At 33.8% G+C, this 17,023-nt stretch overlaps 1 protein-coding gene across 4 annotated transcripts in view; it reads left to right on the forward strand.

Moving 5' to 3' along the window:
• Positions 1–17,023, forward strand: part of ADAM2 (ADAM metallopeptidase domain 2) — a 76,051-nt gene that overhangs the window by 32,396 nt on the left and 26,632 nt on the right. For 2 of the 4 annotated variants that reach the window (XM_039463385.2, XM_074384268.1), the window contains exons 7-10: positions 2,042–2,098; positions 12,568–12,639; positions 13,058–13,224; positions 14,377–14,458. The exons of 1 other annotated variant lie outside the window; for it this stretch is intronic. In XM_039463385.2, the coding sequence (XP_039319319.1) occupies positions 2,042–2,098; positions 12,568–12,639; positions 13,058–13,224; positions 14,377–14,458 (378 nt within the window). The remainder of the gene's footprint in view (positions 1–2,041; positions 2,099–12,567; positions 12,640–13,057; positions 13,225–14,376; positions 14,459–17,023) is intronic. One more of the 4 variants, XM_074384267.1, reaches the window with a different exon arrangement.

Genomic DNA, 17,023 nt, shown 5'->3' on the forward strand with positions numbered 1-17,023 from the left:
TTCATCTACCTCGGTCTCCCAAAGTACTGGGATTACAGGTGTGAGCCACTGCGCCTGGCCTGTGGATTTTTAAAATTGGCATCTGCTCACCTTTTCAATACAAACATTTCCTGGCATTCTGTCATGCATCTGTGTATTTTTCTTCTTTCCCTCCCCCCCACACCATTTCAACACACGCATTTCCTGCCATTGTCTTATGCATCTGTATTCTTTTCCCTTCTCTTCTTTCCCTCCCCTCCCCTCCCTTCCCTTTCCCCCTCCCTCTTCTTCCTTCCCCTTCCCTTCCCTTCACTTCTTTTTCTTGTTCCTGTTACCCAGCCTGGAGTGCAGGGGCATAATCGTAGCTCACTGCAGCCTCAACCTCCTGGGCTCAAGTGATTCTCCAGCCTCAGCCTCCCAAGTACTGGGAACACAGACCCAGTTATTATTATTATTTTTTAGTAGAGAGTAGTCTTGCTATGTTGCCTGGGCTGCTATGGAACTCCTGGGCTCAGGCAGTTATCCTGCCTTGACCTCTCAAAGTGCTGGAGTTACAGGCATGAGCCACCACACCTGACCTCATATATTCCATTTTATATATTTGCTTAAAATGGACTACATATTTTTTCTCTGAACAAGATTATTTTTTAATAAATAAATGAATGCATTATTCAATTAAGTATCACCAATCCCAATCTCAAAGATAAAAAAAGAGCAAAGATTATTTCAGGGACTGTTTGACAGCTAACATTTAGTGTTGGTTAGAACAAAGATTTTTAAATCCTCCAATCCATTAATACAGTGTTTTCTCTCAATATTTAAATAAAGTAAAGCAATCTTGCTTAGGGACTTTAACGAAATGATGGAGCCTAACTACTAAAAGATTTTAAGTTCCCATTAAAACCGTGAAACAATCAATGCTTAAGGCTGATGAAAATGGTGAGAAACCAGTTGGACCAGATTTCATCTGCCTTTTAAAAATAAAATCTTTAAATCTTCAAGATTTGGGCCAGGAGAGAGAAGTTTAAATGGGTAAAATTGTGAGGAATAAGCTCTAAATTTGTCTTACTGATATTTCTCAACTTTTTTAAAAAACCTTTTAGTTACTGTCACCATCACTTTTCTGATTGCTACTCAAATCCCGAATTTGTTTATTCTTCTTTATTGGTTTTCTTAAGGAAAACATTTTTAACTAAAATGAAATTGTTCTGAACTTCCAAAAAGTTATTAATACCTATGTAAAAAAATAAAAACTGCAGATAAACTAAACATAATACAAGTTTCCTCAGTTTCTGATGTTTGATCCACTTACTCTATGTCAAGATATTTGTCTAGTGCACTTAGGTGGCATGGGTCTTTTCGCAACAAAATACTGCATTTTCTACATTATGGTATCAAAGGGCTTGGAAAGTCTATCTTACAATTTTTTTTCTAGTGTATTTCTTCTAAAAGTTTCTTTTGTGTAACAATAGAGATGAAAACAGATAACATTTTTCATAACAATCATTACAACAATAACTATCCTCATTTTTAAGCAAAACCTAAGTCACAGAAAAGTTAAACCAGAGTTCAAACTCTGTAAGCCATGGCATTTGTGTCTGATACAAGGATTAGCTGTATCCTTTAGATGAAATCTCATTCTCTAAACACAGAGATATGTCCTTACTTTTTGGGGATCATATCTAAGACCATACCACACAGAAATGTAATAATAGCATCACTAAGGTGATAGAACCACATGCATTTGCAATGGTGAACTGATAGATTTATTTAAAAAGAGAGAATAATATGAATAGCTTCGTACCAAAGAAAATACGGAGAATGAAAGACATAGAAAAGTTGTTTCCCAAGTAAATTAAGTAATTGATTAGGTGCAGAGAAATGACAAAGAAAATAGATTTTAAAAAAGATTTTGTTATATCTAGTTTGCTTATATTATCTGGTTTTATTTCTCTATGTAAAATTGTGTTTTTCAATATTTAGTTCATTAATAGTAGTGATATGCACTAAAAATACTTAAGTAATTCTATAATTTTGATGCAACATTTGTGGATTTTTTCAGCCACAACCAGATTTTGCAAAGTATATAGAAATGCATGTTGTAGTTGAAAAACAATTGGTAAGTATATTCTAATTTATTTATGTCACTTGATATTTGCAATGAGGGATTGTAATAATAATTCAGAATACCTTTTTAGCAGAAGAGAATTAATGATAATTTTGCCTTAGCTCTGCCTTAATGGACTTTAAATTGTTAGTATCAGCAGTAAATGGAGAATCAAATTGTATATAGTGTTCAGTTTTATAAATAACGATGTAAAGAAAATAATTGCTACCTCCATAACAGTTTACAAATAGTTTTGGAATTATTATAGCAACTTGTGTGTGTTCTAGAACTATATTGATTTTTAAAAGTAATGCTTGACAGTTTGGATATTATTCAAAAAGAAATAAGGTAGACAGGAAAATAATGATTTATATTGGGGATAAAATGTGCTGATAAACTATTTTAGTGATAAATATTTTAAACTTGGGTAAAATAAGTGATCAATACGTTTATTTTTAATTATTCAAAATGTTATGTCTTTCAAGATTTCCTCACAAATTAAATTAAAACTATCTGAAATTTAGAACTCCTAAAATAACTCTATTTTTTTTTTCATTTTTTTCCCTTTATTTTATAGGCAAGTTTCCAACTTTAAAAAAATATATGAAGTTTTCTTAATGTGTTTTGGAGTTTTGCATTGTGTTTTTCTATATTCATTCCAGAGCTTTCTATTCTCGTTTCATGCATTCAAAAATCTTCTTTGCCTCCCTGAAGACAGTATTAAAACTTTATTTCAGTACTTCATTTCTCAACATAGATACTTTCGGTATTATATCCTTGTTTTTGGCACCTACATTTAATGTTAAACATTTTATTCAAATGTCTAGTCATTTCATATTGAAAAGAAGGGCTGTATTGTCTTACAGGTCCTTTGCTGTGGTGGGACTTACAAGGTGAACAAAATACTTTGCAAGTGGCTATACCATATTTTGTTACCAACAGCAATATATGAGAGTTTTAATCACTTAACATCTTTGCTAATACTTGTTTTTGTCCTTTCGTTTATAATCATTCTATTTACAACGAACCTACAGCCAATATCATACTGAATGGGCAAAAGTTGAAAGCATTCCCTTTGAAATCTGGCACTAGACAAGGATGCCCTCTCTCACTATGCCTATTCAATACAGTATTGGAAGTTCTAGCCAGAGCAATTAGGCAAGAAAAAGAAATAAAGTACATTGAATTAGGAAAGGAGGAAGTCAAACTGTCTCTATTTGCAGATAACATGATTGTATATCTAGAAGACCCTGTCGTCTCAGCCCAAAATCTTCTCAAACTGATAAGCAACTTCAGCAAAGTCTCAGGATGCAAAATCAATGTCCAGAAATCACAAGCATTCCTATATACCAATAATAGACAAACAGAGAGCCAAATCAGGAGTGAACTCCCATTCACAATTGCTACAAAGAGAATAAAATACCTAGGAATACAACTAACAAAAAAATGTAAAGGACCTCTTCAAAGAGAACTACAAACCACTGCTGACCGAAATTAGAGAGGACAAAAACAGATGGAGAAACATTGCATGCTCATGGTTAGGAAGAATCAATATTATGAAAATGGTCATACTGCCTAAAGTAATCCATAGATTCAACGCTATCCCCATCAAGCTACCAATGACCTTCTTCACAGAACTGGAAAAAAACCACTTTAAACTTCATATGGAATCGCAAGAGAGCCCACATATCCCAGACAATCCTAAGCAAAAAAACAAAGCTGAGGCATCACACTGCTGGACTTCAAACTATATTACAAGGCTGCAGGAATCAAAACAGCATGATAGTGGTACCAAAATAGAGACATAGACCAATGGAACAGAACAGAGGCCCCAGAAGCAACACCACACATCTACAACCATCTGATCTTTGACAACTCTGACAAAAACAAGCAATGGGGAAAGGATTCCATGTTTAATAAATGGTGTTGGGAAAACTGACTAGCAATGTGCAGAAAGCAGAAACTGGACCCCTACCTGTCACCTTACACTAAAATTAACTCCAGATGGATCAAAGATTTAAACATAAAACCTAATACCATAAAAACACTAGAAGAAAACGTAGGTAAAACCATCCAGGACATAGGCATAGGCAAGGACCTCATGACTAAAACACCAAAAGCAATGGCAATAAAAGCCAAGATAGACAAGTGGGATCTAATTAAACTTCAGAGCTTCTGTACAGCAAAGGAAACCATCATTAGAGTGAACCAGCAATCAATGGAATGGGGAAAAAATTTTGCAATCTACCCTTCTGATAAAAGGCTAATATACAGAATCTACAAAGAAATAAAACAGATTTATAAGAAAAAAAAAACATTCAAAAGTGGGTGAAGGATATGAACAGACACTTCAAAAGAAGACGTATATGAGGCCAACAAACATGAAAAAATGCTCATCATCACTGGTCATTAGAGAAATGCAAATCAAAACTACCATCTCACGCCAGTTAGAATGACAATCATTAAAATACCATCTCACGCCAGTTAGAATGGCAATCATTAAAAATCTGGAGACAACAGATGCTGGAGAGGATGTGGAGAAATAGGAACACTCTTACACAGTTAGTGGAAGTGTAAATTAGTTCAACCATTGTGGAAGACAGGGTGGTGATTTCTCAAGGATCTAGAAATAGAAATTCCATTTGACACAGCAATCCCATAATTGGATATATACCCAAAGAACTATAAATCGTTCAACTATAAAGACACATGCACACGTATGTTCATTGCAGCCCTGTACAATAGCAAAGATCTGAAATAGCAAAGATCTGAAACCAACCCAGATGCCCCTCAATAATAGACTGGACAAAGAAAATGTGGTACATATACACCACAGAATACTACACAGTCAAAAAAAACGATGAGTTGGAAACCATCATTCTCAGCAAACTGACACAAGAACAGAAAGCCAAATACTGCGTGTTCTCACTTATAGGTTGGTGTTGAGCAATAAGAACACATGGACTCAGGGAGAGGAGCATCACACACTGGGGGCAGTTGGGAGGGGTAGGGGAGAGACAGTGGGGGGTGGGGAGTGTGGGGAGGGATAACATGGGAAGAAATGCCAGATATAGTAGGCACCTAAAGTAAAATAAAATAAAATAAAATATTTTGTGTATATAACATACAAACATACATATGTACTACAAGGCATATGTACATATGTACATCAACATACACAGAAGCAGATCTTGCAGTTTGTAGTCTATGATTTTAGCCATGTGCCCGATACAGTAAGACACAAAACTTACTCATTCATAAAAACATGCATATCTGGATCCAAATTATATTTCTAGCCAGTGGAACAAGATTATTCACTCAGATGGCTAAAACAGACCTTTAAGATTTTTTTGTTTGCCAGTTTGCAAATTGTTCCCCACTCTTCCTTTTCAGACTACAAATCTTCCAACTTTCCTTTTCTCTACCAAAGTATTTCTCTGACTTGGCTATTTCTGCCCATTGTTGGACATTATAGACTGTACAGACTTTCCTTAGTCTGAGGAAATGTGACTTGGCAGCTTTAATGTCCCTCAAATAGAAATTCTCTAGTCTGAAACCTCTCAATCCTTGCATTTTTATGTTCTCTCAATCAAATTGTAGCCCAAGTCAGGGCTTTAACAATAGATATTGGCACCATAGCACATGGGGCTCCCATATCAAGGAGTCTGGAAACTTCTTTCACCCTGACCATTTTACCTACTCTTATGCAAAAGACTTTGAGTCCCTAACAGTGAGTTGAGCCAAAGGACCCTTGTTCTTTTGTCAGTCTTTATCTTGATTAAACTACCTGACCATTGCCTCAAGTGGTTGTAAGTCAGGTTTCATTGTAATCTCTGCCATCCAGCTTAAAAAATTCTCCCAATGGATAAGTAGGGGAGACTTGCTTAACATCCTTTAATGTTAGGGAACCAGCTGACATGTCCCTTTGGTCCATCCATCCCTTGGTAATGTCGTATTAAAACTTTTGTTTTAACCCAATTAATGTCCATTTTATTCCTTCCATTTCTAAATAACCATCTACAGATGGCTACTCTCATTTTGCATTTCTAAAGGGATGGCATTTAGGCATGATAAGGTAGAGAACTGACATTTAAAAAGCACAGAACATTTCAGATCTAAATTCTATCATTTCCTGAAATAAGTAAAGGTGTGGGTAAAAGTCCATTAAGACAACATGATCTTGAAAAGCACCTTAAACATAAACACAAGGCTCGCTATGCAGATTTAAGCCAATGCTTTTTCTCCACTGTAAGAGTTTCTCTGACTTTAGTCCAGGCTCAAGGAGGGAGGATCCCCTATGCATGGAGATTCGATGCAACTTTTTCTTATAAAAAGTTCTCAGAATAATGAACTAGAGTTAGCCATTATGCTATAAAGGCATATTTTGGCTACATCAGTGTCTTCCCAACCTAGTTTGTGTGTGTGTGTGTGTGTGTGTGTGTGTGTGTGTGTGTGTGTGTGTGTGTTTGAGACAGAGTTTCGCTCTTGTTACCCAGGCTGGAGTGCAATGGCACGATCTCGGCTCACCGCAACCTCCGCCTCCTGGGTTCAGGCAACTCTCCTGCCTCAGCCTCCTAAGTAGCTGGGATTACAGGCACGCGCCACCATGCCCAGCTACTTTTTTTTTTTATTTTTATTTTTAGTAGAGACGGGGTTTCACCATGTTGACCAGGATGGTCTCCATCTCTTGACCTCGTGATCCACCCCCCTCGGCCTCCCAAAGTGCTGGGATTACAGGCTTGAGCCACCGCGCCCGGCCTAGTTTGTGTTTTTTAACTAGATTACTGAATTCAGAGTTAAACCTATTAAGACAGAGGGCAGAAAAAGCATTTTCTATGTCTGGGCTCAACAAGCATAAACCAGAATGTATTACAAACAGTGCTTTTAATCTTACCTTATAGTCAGAGACTGGTTCATTCTTTTTCTATTTATAAAATTAATTTGCAGTCCTTTCACAGTTTTATTTTGAGAAAAGACTTTCTTGGAGTTTTTAGTTGAACAGTGATGTCTTTAACCATTGCTCTTAGCTCAGGATCCTGACCAAAATACACAGGTGGCTAAAGAAGCATATCTGATTGATATGAGGGCCTATTGACAAGGCATTTATCTACCTTTATTTTGTTCTTTGAGGAAGGAAGGTAACTAAGTAAACAGGTTAGTAAGCAGAGGAGAAAAGACAGGGACAATAGGGGTTTAATCAGTCTTACAGTTTTTCATAATGAATATTTTAGTGAAGCTATTTAAGAATCCTAAGGTCTTATAGAGACTACTTCACATCAATGAAGGTAGATGTATCATTCCCTATGCCTATGCTGGGAGCACTTATTTTCCTGTGCACCTCTTAGAAGGATGATTTTGTGCAATTGTAACATTTCTCTAATAAAAGCCATTGCAATTCTAAAGTGTCTTTAGTAAGATTTTGCCATTTTTTGTAGATATTTACAGCTTCCAGGAACATAAATTTTGATCATAAGAGAAGCAGGCATACTAGAAGATGGATTACTGGATACTTTAGAATGTAAAGATCCCATCCTTATATTGGGTCTTGGGTTTCTTGGAGCCGAGAAAAAAAAAAAAAAAGCCTAAGATGACAGTGCTACCCTGTTGTGTTGTGGGAGATTTTATAGTGTTTTTCATATGGAAATTGTTCTTGAAACTGGCAAGTGTCAAATGCACTACTGTCAAGGTAACCTATTCTGTCACCAATTTATCCTAACACAGGAATCTTAGTTTTAGGTGGCAAACACTTTAACAACTTCTAAGTGTCTGATCAGTGCCCATCAGTCAAGTTGTGGCCCAGCTCTGAGATTCCTTTGACCAATCTATCTGTGATTTTTTTCTTAACTTTGCATATAAGACAAGAAACAGAGGAGAGAAACCAAATTCCCGTGAATGTGCCAACAGCTCTTCTTTACCTCTAAAGCTGCAGCCCTTTTCTGTCTTGTGGATCCTCACAAACACTCAAAGTCTTATGAATTTTGTGCTTTGCTACAGCACAAAAAGACCTTGAACTGGAAAGCCAAAAGTATCAGGGAGCTCAAATAAGAGAGTAGAGCTGAAATTCAAGAGGAACTTACTGACAAACTCTGGTTTTGGTGAGAAAGACAGAGAAGCATAAAGAAGCCAACAGTCACCTCACATGCATACCTCATGAGTTACAGGGATAGCCACAAGCCTCCTTCAGATACCATATTCGAAGACTGCCAAAGAGCAGAATTCTAAAAAGCTAAGTTTTAAAGATCTGACTGGTTTTCAATAGCAATTCATGAACACGGCAGCATCAAATAGACATAAGCTGTGTCAGGCAGATTTATCAGTGTTAGAGACAGAATGCTTGTTCTTAGGTACTACAAGGAAATACTAGCATTCAGACAAAACATTTTCTCAGAAAGTCAATTTTGCTTTCTGCAGAAAGGGTGCTGCTCATCAGCCATCTTGCCATGAGAATACACTGAACAAAAGAAAAGCAGGAATATTTATTTCTTATGCATTGGGTTCTTACTGCTGTGTCTGATCTCCATTGGTTGGAGCTGGACCTCACAGTCTAAGCTAAACTTGCTGGCTGATAACTTAAAACCTTTATGAATTGGTAAGGCAATGGAGAACAAAAGGAAAATAGGAAGTTGCTTGCAAAAGGACTTGGAAAAGTAATAATTTCAAATAAGGAAGGGGCATAGGCTGCAAGTTAGAACATGCCTGTGAGCGTGTCCAGCACAAATATCTTGTTTAAAGTATAGAGACATAGCATGTGCTTATTCTCTTATTTCTAACAGCCTCATAAGATGAGGCTTAACAAAGAGTTACTACCAAAAAGCAAGAAGGCTTTGAAGAAAGTTATTCTTTAAAGGAGACTATTATTTCTAACATTTATTATTATTATTCTTTAATAAGAAGGGAAACTTTGAAGATGAACTTTTACTTTCTACAATCAGGAATAAGAAACAGCAATAATAAAAAAATAGATTTGTTAGCATTATGTTACATTGTTTATATGGGTTAAAGCAGAGAGGACATCCTTATCATGTTAAGTTAACTGTGCCCCTTTTGATTGGTTACTGAAAACATTCTGTTTTATTAAAACTGGCCTGTTTGGCTATTATCTCTCCCCTGATTCTTGAAAGCTCTGATCTTTGAAGTAAACAACTTAGGTTTTAGTTTATTGACATGAAACTTTAGCATAAGTCACCCCATTTGGGCCCTGACATTGCTTTAAAAAAATTATCACTGTTGTAATTATATTTTGATGTTTAGTTGTTAAAATCAAAGTTGCAAACTGTTTAGATGCATGGGATTTCCAAGTTGGGAGAGCTCTGCTTTTTCTTTGGATAAGCTCTGTATCTTCATTTTTTTGTTGTTGGGAAAAAGTAATTAATTAAATACATGGTTGGAGTGTTAATTGGGAAAATTAAAATATTACATTTAATCTCTCTCTTTTCAGGAGTTGTTCCCTGTTTAAAGACCCTTTATTATAACCTGCTTATAGTGGAGAGATGTACTCACTGAGGATTTGGAAATTCTGCCATTTTTTTTTTTTTTTTTTTTGCTGTTGTTTTTAAACAGCTTTATTAAAATGTAATTTACATTTTATGATGTTAAACTACTTGAAATGTAAAATTCCATGGTTTTTATTGTTTGCACAAATTCCAGATTTGTGCAAACAATAATAACAATAATGTAATTTTAGAATATTTATCACCTTACAAAAAGAATGTATATCTATTAGCAATTAGTTCCAGTCCCTCTGTCCCTGCTTTCCCGTACCACAGGCCAAGCAATCACTAATTTATTTTCTGACTATAGAGATTTTTCTGTTTTGCACATTTCATTTAAATGGCATCTACAATATGTAATGATTTATAATTTTGCTTTTTCATTTACTGTAATATTTTCCAGGTTTATGCATGTTATGGCATGTATTAGTATTGCATTTCTTCTTACTGTAAAATATTATCCTATTGTATCACAATTTGATTACCTCTTCATTAGTTGATGGATATTTCACTTTTTCTGCTTTTAAGCTATTATGAATAATGTTGCTATCAACATTTGTGTTTAAGTTTTTGTGTGGCCATGTGCTTTAATTTGTATTGGGTAGATGTGAAAATGAGAACTGCAAATTGTTGGATTATAAGATATCTCCATTTCACGTTTGACAAACTGTCTTCAAAAATGTTTGCTCCAATTTATATTTCCATCAGCATGCTTAAGAGTTACAATTTCTTCACATCCTCACCAACAGTTGTTAGTTATTGTGTGTCTTTTGAATTACAGTGTTTTGGTCATGAAGTCCTTGCCTAAGCCTGTGTCCTGAATGGTTTCATCTAGGTTTTCTTTAGGGTTTTTATGGTGTTAGGTCTTATGTTTAAGTCTTTAATCCATCCGGAGTTAATTTTAGTGTAAGATGTCAGGAAAGGGTCCAGTTTCTGCTTTCTTCACATGGCTAGCCAGTTGCCCCAACATCATTTATTAAACAGAGAATCCTTTCCCCATTGCTTGTTTTTGACAGATTTGTCAAAGATCAAATGGTTGTAGATGTGTGGTGTTGCCTCCGAGGCCTCTGTTCTGTTCCATTGGTCTATATCTCTGTTTTGGTGACAGTACCATGCTGTTTTGATTACTGTAGCCTTGTAGTACAGTTTGAAGTCTGGTAATGTGATGTCTCCCGCTTTGTTTTTTTGCTTAGAATTGACTTACAGTGATTCTAATGAATGCGAATTAGTTTTTTATTGTGGTTTTGATTTATATTTCCCTAATATGTAATGATATGGAGAATATTTACATTTTTTATTAGTCATTTGCATATCTTATTTTGAGAAATGTCTATTCACATTCTTTGCACATGTTTTATTTTATTTTATTTTATATTATATTATTTTATTCTTTTTCCTTTTTATTGCATTTTAAGTTTTGGGGTACATGTGAAGAAGATGCAAGATTGTTGCATAGGTACACACATGGCAGTGTGATTTGCTGCCTTCCTCCCCATCACCTGTATCTGGCATTTATCCTTATGCTATGTCTCCCCAGCTCCCCACCCCTCAGTGTCCCTCCCCTATTTCCCCATGACAGACCCCAGTGTGAGATGCTCCCCTCCCTGTGTCCATGTGTTCTCATTGTTCAACACCCACCTATGAGTGAGAACATGCAGTGTTTGATTTTCTGTTCTTGTGTCAGTTTGCTAAGAATGATAGTTTCCAGGTTCATCCATGTCCCTACAAAGGACATGAACTCATCATTTTTGATGGCTGCATAGTATTTCATGGTGTATATGTGCCACATTTTCCCTGTCCAGTCTATCATCGATGGGCATTTGGGTTGGTTCCAGGTCTTTGCTATTGTAAACAATGCTCTTTGCACATGTTTTCATTAGGTTGTCTTTTTGTTGTTTAGTTGTAAATATTCTTTATATATTCTATATGCTAGATCTTTATCAGATATATATTTGGCAAATATTTTTACCATCTCTGAAGGTTTTCTTTCTGTTTTCTTGATAGAGTCATTTGAAGGATAAAGTTTTTAATTTTGAAAGCTTAATCTTTATTTAATTTTCTTGGATTCTTCTTCAAATATTAATTGACCATTATGTGTTAGAATATATTTCTGGAAACTGATTTTAATTTCAGTGATCGGTAAATCTAATAAAATGCCAGTAACAAATTGTCTTGGTTACTGTAGTTTACAGTTAGTTTTAAAATTGAGATATGTGGGTTCTACAACTTTGTTCTTATTTAAAATTGTTTTGGACATCCTGAATCATTTTCATTTTTATATGCTCTATTTCTGGATCATGTTACATGGACACTTAAAAAGAATGCATATTTTGCTGTTTTATAGTGAAATGTTCTATAGATATCTATTGCTTTGTAGTTTTGTTATAGTCTTCAATATCTCTGTTGATTTTTTGCCCAAGTATTCTATTATTGAAAGTTGTTTACATAAGTCTTTAAATATAATTTTGAATTTTCTGTTTCTCTCTTCATTTCTGTTATTTTTTGCTTTGTGTAATTATCTGCCTGTCTTTTTGGATGCATACATGTTTATAATTTTTATATCTTCCTGAAAGACATCCTAGCTCTCTTATTATTGCTATTTGCATGACATACCTTTTAAGTTTCTTTACCATTAGGTTATTTGTATGTTTGAAAATGTACTATGTCTCATATAAACACATTTAAATATTAGAGTTTAGAGCTAATCTTTTCTTTTGATAATTATTATAATATTTTATTGATAGTTGAATTATATTTTTATAATGTTTTAAAATTTTTTGATTTCTATAGAAAAAATAAAATTTCAATTATATTTTTCATTTTTTATGCTGAACATATATAATTTGTATAAAAATAATGTCTGAAAACTAATAATATGTTGGTAGTTTAAACAATTTTTTACTTCACTAAACTGAATTTTCATGAAACAATAACAATTTTTATATGTTAAGCAATATATATTTATATCTAAAAGATAATTATATTTTGCAGTATAATCATATGGGGTCTGATACAACTATTGTCACTCAAAAAATTTTCCAGTTGATTGGATTGACGAATGCTGTAAGTGTTTGCTTCTTAGCACTTTTGCACTTCTTATGTTACTGAAACGATTTGTACACCTCCTCATGACACTACATGAATGCACATGTTGTGTGGTATAGGGGAAATTAAGTTTTATTTTAAATTTTACTTATCTGAAGTAGGAATAATAATAATTATATGCACTTAATTTGGTTACTACAAAACTTTAATTATATAAAGCATGGGATATGGGGCTTCCTTAAATGCAAGCATTATAAAATCTCAAGTATTACTTTTATTATTGGTAACATTTTAAACTTAATATACTTTAAAAATATCGAATGCAGACTTACAGTATAGTTGTTTAATGTTTGCCATAAACTTGTTTTCAAACATAAATATCCAATTTTTAAAAACTGTGGCATTTGAACATATTTTTGTATGTTTTCTATTTTAGATTTTTGTTTCATTTAATCTTACAATTATTCTGTCTTCACTGGAGCTTTGGATAGATGAAAATAAAATTGCAACCACTGGAGATGCTAATGACTTATTACGCACATTTTTAAAATGGAAAAGATCTTATCTTGTTTTACGTCCCCATGATGTGGCATTTTTACTTGTGTAAGCATATCTTGACATTATATACAGCTTATCTGAAAAAAAAAAAGAATCCAATTTGACCCAATATCTGACAGTTGATAAGCATGTAGAAAAAAAATTCTTTTTTTTTTCTGACATACACCATGTAATATTTTTCACAACATGGTATTTGTATCAGAATGACTGATATCAGCTTATTTATTGGTTTAAGTTAAAACTCACTCCTCAATCATGTTTCCCATATTACTTCTTTCCTAGAGCGTATACCACATTATTAAATGTCTCACACATTGAATAAACTTTTCACAATATCTATTTGGAGAAACATCTGAATTCTATAAATGTAGTAATCAGCTTTCTTCTTATGATTAGTTGTTATAAAATTAAAAAGCAAGAAAAGAAAGCGAAACACTGTGTTTTAATATCTCTAAAATATCTGCATTGTGCTTAAGGTTTTAGTACATAAGCCTTCCTTTCTATTTAGTAGCCTCTCTTTTTCTTTCATCAATATTCTGAAGAGGTATATATATATATGTGTGTGTGTGTGTGTGTGTGTGTGTGTGTGTGTGTGTGTGTGTGTATAGACAGAGAGAGAGAATTGTAAAGATTATACTGGGAGTTTAAAACATTTTACTTTTTATCTTCTGTCCTATAAATATGACATGACTTTTTCATGTCTTTGAAAAGCTAATTTGTCTGAATAATGAGAGATTTTAGTCCATAGAGTGTTTCTGCTCATTAACCAGTTGCATTGCCTTAACTTTTTACTTTTAAGGAATTTTATTTATTTATGTATTTATTTTTATTTTTTGTTGTGCAGTTTATTCAAGTGAGTTATTGAATACAACTAGTTTGTACACATAGGAATGGTGTTTATTTTTATCATTTTTTGTTTTATCTTTAGTTTTTCTGTTTCCGTTTTTGTAAAATCTACATAAAAATCACTGTGTTACAGAAATTCATATGAAAAACACTTTTTGTTATTTGTTTTTAAAATCTATTTTCTTGTTTTCAAAAGAAGCAGAAAGATTTAGTCACTCTTATGCTCTGCTACACTAATGTTAGATGGAAATTTTAATAATTATAAATGTAACATTTGTCTTATAAAAATTTAGTATTAATTGTGCTTCATTTCACAAAATTATGTGATTATGATCCCTTTTTAAACTTAAGTTACAGAGAAAAGTCAAATTATGTTGGTGCAACACTTCAAGGGAAGATGTGTGATGCTAACTACGCAGGAGGTGTTCTTCTGGTATGTATGGTTATGTAGAGAAAGTATGCTATATAGATTCGTATACAGTTAAACATATTCATATTTTATTTGTATGTATATTAAAATTTGCATTGTTCTAAGCATCTTTGTCACTGTTGCTGATAGAAATGTTTAAACTATAAGAAGTGCTCATTGAATTCACTATATATAAAAATTTTTCAGTTTCCTATTATGAGTTCAAAATATTCTTTCTAGAAAATTAAGGTAGTGATCTGGTTTAGTCTTACTGTAAAGTGCTCTTTGAGTTTTCATAATCTTAATATTTAATAATTAATTTTAGCTGAAACTTAAATTTTGTATATTTTCTTATTTATGTAGTTAACATAATTATGAACTAGAATAAAATAAAACATTTGAAAATATCAGTCACCTGAAAAGGCTTCATAGGGCTTAAGAATAATAGAACCAAATGTCCTAATTAACATTAATTATCTTAGTGGAAAACATTAATGTATTCGAAACTTATGTTTTTTGCTGTTATTTCATAATATCATCACTATTCTGAAAAACAGAACTTGCCTTTTTGTTGTGTGAGTGTTTGTACAACATCTGAAGTTTCAGAGAGGCAATGAACACATGAAGTAAAGCTAAGTGAAGCTGTAAAGACACAAATCAATCAAATGGAGATCAAAATAATCTTATTTATTTTAAAAAATAATTTAACTTTTATTTTACATTTAGGACATACACATGCAAGTTGTTACCTGGGTATATTGTGAGATGCTAAGGTTTGGGATATGATTGATTATATCACCCAGGTACTCAGCATTGTACCCACTGGTTGGATTTCAACCCTTCCTTCAACCCCCAGTAGTTTCTAGTTTCTATGGTTACCATCTTTATGTCTAAGTGGACCCAATGTTTAGCTCCCACTTATAAGTGAGAACATGCAGTATTTGATTTTCTGTTCCTGAGTTAATTCACTTAGCATAGTAGCCTCTAGCTTCTCCATGTTACTGCAAAGGTGGTTTTTTTGTGGCTGCATAGTATTCCATGGTTTATATGTATCATGTTTTCTTTATCTGGTCCACCATTTATAGGCACTTAGATTGATTCCATGTCTTTGCTATTGTAAATAATGCTGTGATAATCATGTAAGTGTCTGTGTCTCTTTGGTAGGATGATTTCCTTCCTTCCTTCCTTCCTTCCTGCCTGCCTGCCTGACTGCCTGCCTTTTCTTTCTTTCTCTCTCTCTCTTTCTTTCTTTCTACCTTTCCTCCTTTCTTCCTCTCTTCTTCCCTTCCTCCCTTTCTCTCTTTCTTGCTTGACAGAGTCTTGCTCTGTTGTCCAAGCTGGAGTGCAATGGCAGCCTCAGCCTCCCAAGTAGCTGGGATTACAGGTACTCACCACCACATGTGGATAAGTTTTGTATTTTTAGTAGAGACAGGTTTTGCTATGTTAGCCAGGCTGATCTAGAACTCCTGACCTCAGGTGATCCACCCACCTCAGCCTCCCAGTGTGCTGGGATTGATTTATTTTCTTTTAAGTATATACCCAGTAATAGAATTGCTGGGTCGAATGGTAGTTCTTTTTTAAATTATTTGAGAAATTTCCAAACTGCTTTCCACAGTTGCTGACCTAATTACAGTTCCCCTAACAATGTATAATCATTCCATTTTCCTTATGGCCTCATGAGCATCTGTTTTTTTAAAAAAAAAAATTTTGTAATAAGAGCTATTCTGACTAGTATGAGATAGTGTCTTATTGTGATTTTGATTTGCATTTCTCTAATAATTAGCTGGTTAGCTATACACAGAAGAATAAAACTGGATGCTTACCTTTCACCATATATAAAAATTAATTCAAGATGGATTCAAGATTTAAATGTAACACCTCCGACTATAAGGATTCTAGAAGAAGACCTAGGAACCACCATTCTGGACTTTGGCCTTGCCAAATAATATGCAACTAAGACCTCAAAAACAATTGCAACAAAAACAAAAATTTACAAGTGAGATTTGACTAAAAAGAAGAGCTTCTGCACAGCAAAAAACATCAACAGAGTGAACAGGCAACCTACAGAAAGGGAGAAGATATTCACAAACTATGCGTCTGCACAAGGAGGGGCTAATTCTCACCTTGTTTTACGATTTGAGATTTATGTTAATCATATGTTAACAAAAAGAATGCTGTAATATATCAAATGAGTATGGCATGGTGAACACATAGAAATTATTCTAGGAATACAAGATGAGTTTTATATTTAAAAATTAACTATTATAATCTTTACTAAAAATAGATGCAGGAAGATACATTTGATAAAATTTAGAACCTACTCATGACAAAAAAAGAAAGATCAAAGACTCTCAGAAAACTTGATATAAAAAGAGACACCTTCAAGAAATATTTGCCCATTCTAAGATCATGAAGCTATTCTATAACACAAGCATGATGGTTTTCCCTTTCAATATATAATCCACATTGATTCATTTGATGCAAAATAGGGAACAGAATCAGTTAGTTCACATTAGATAGGTAATTGCTCCATAATAACTTATTTACAGGTTAGTTTTCTGCCACAGAAATAGAGTTCTGGTTTTGTTA

The sequence above is a fragment of the Saimiri boliviensis genome, chromosome 13 (genome assembly GCF_048565385.1).
Source record: "Saimiri boliviensis isolate mSaiBol1 chromosome 13, mSaiBol1.pri, whole genome shotgun sequence".
NCBI lineage: Eukaryota > Metazoa > Chordata > Mammalia > Primates > Cebidae > Saimiri > Saimiri boliviensis.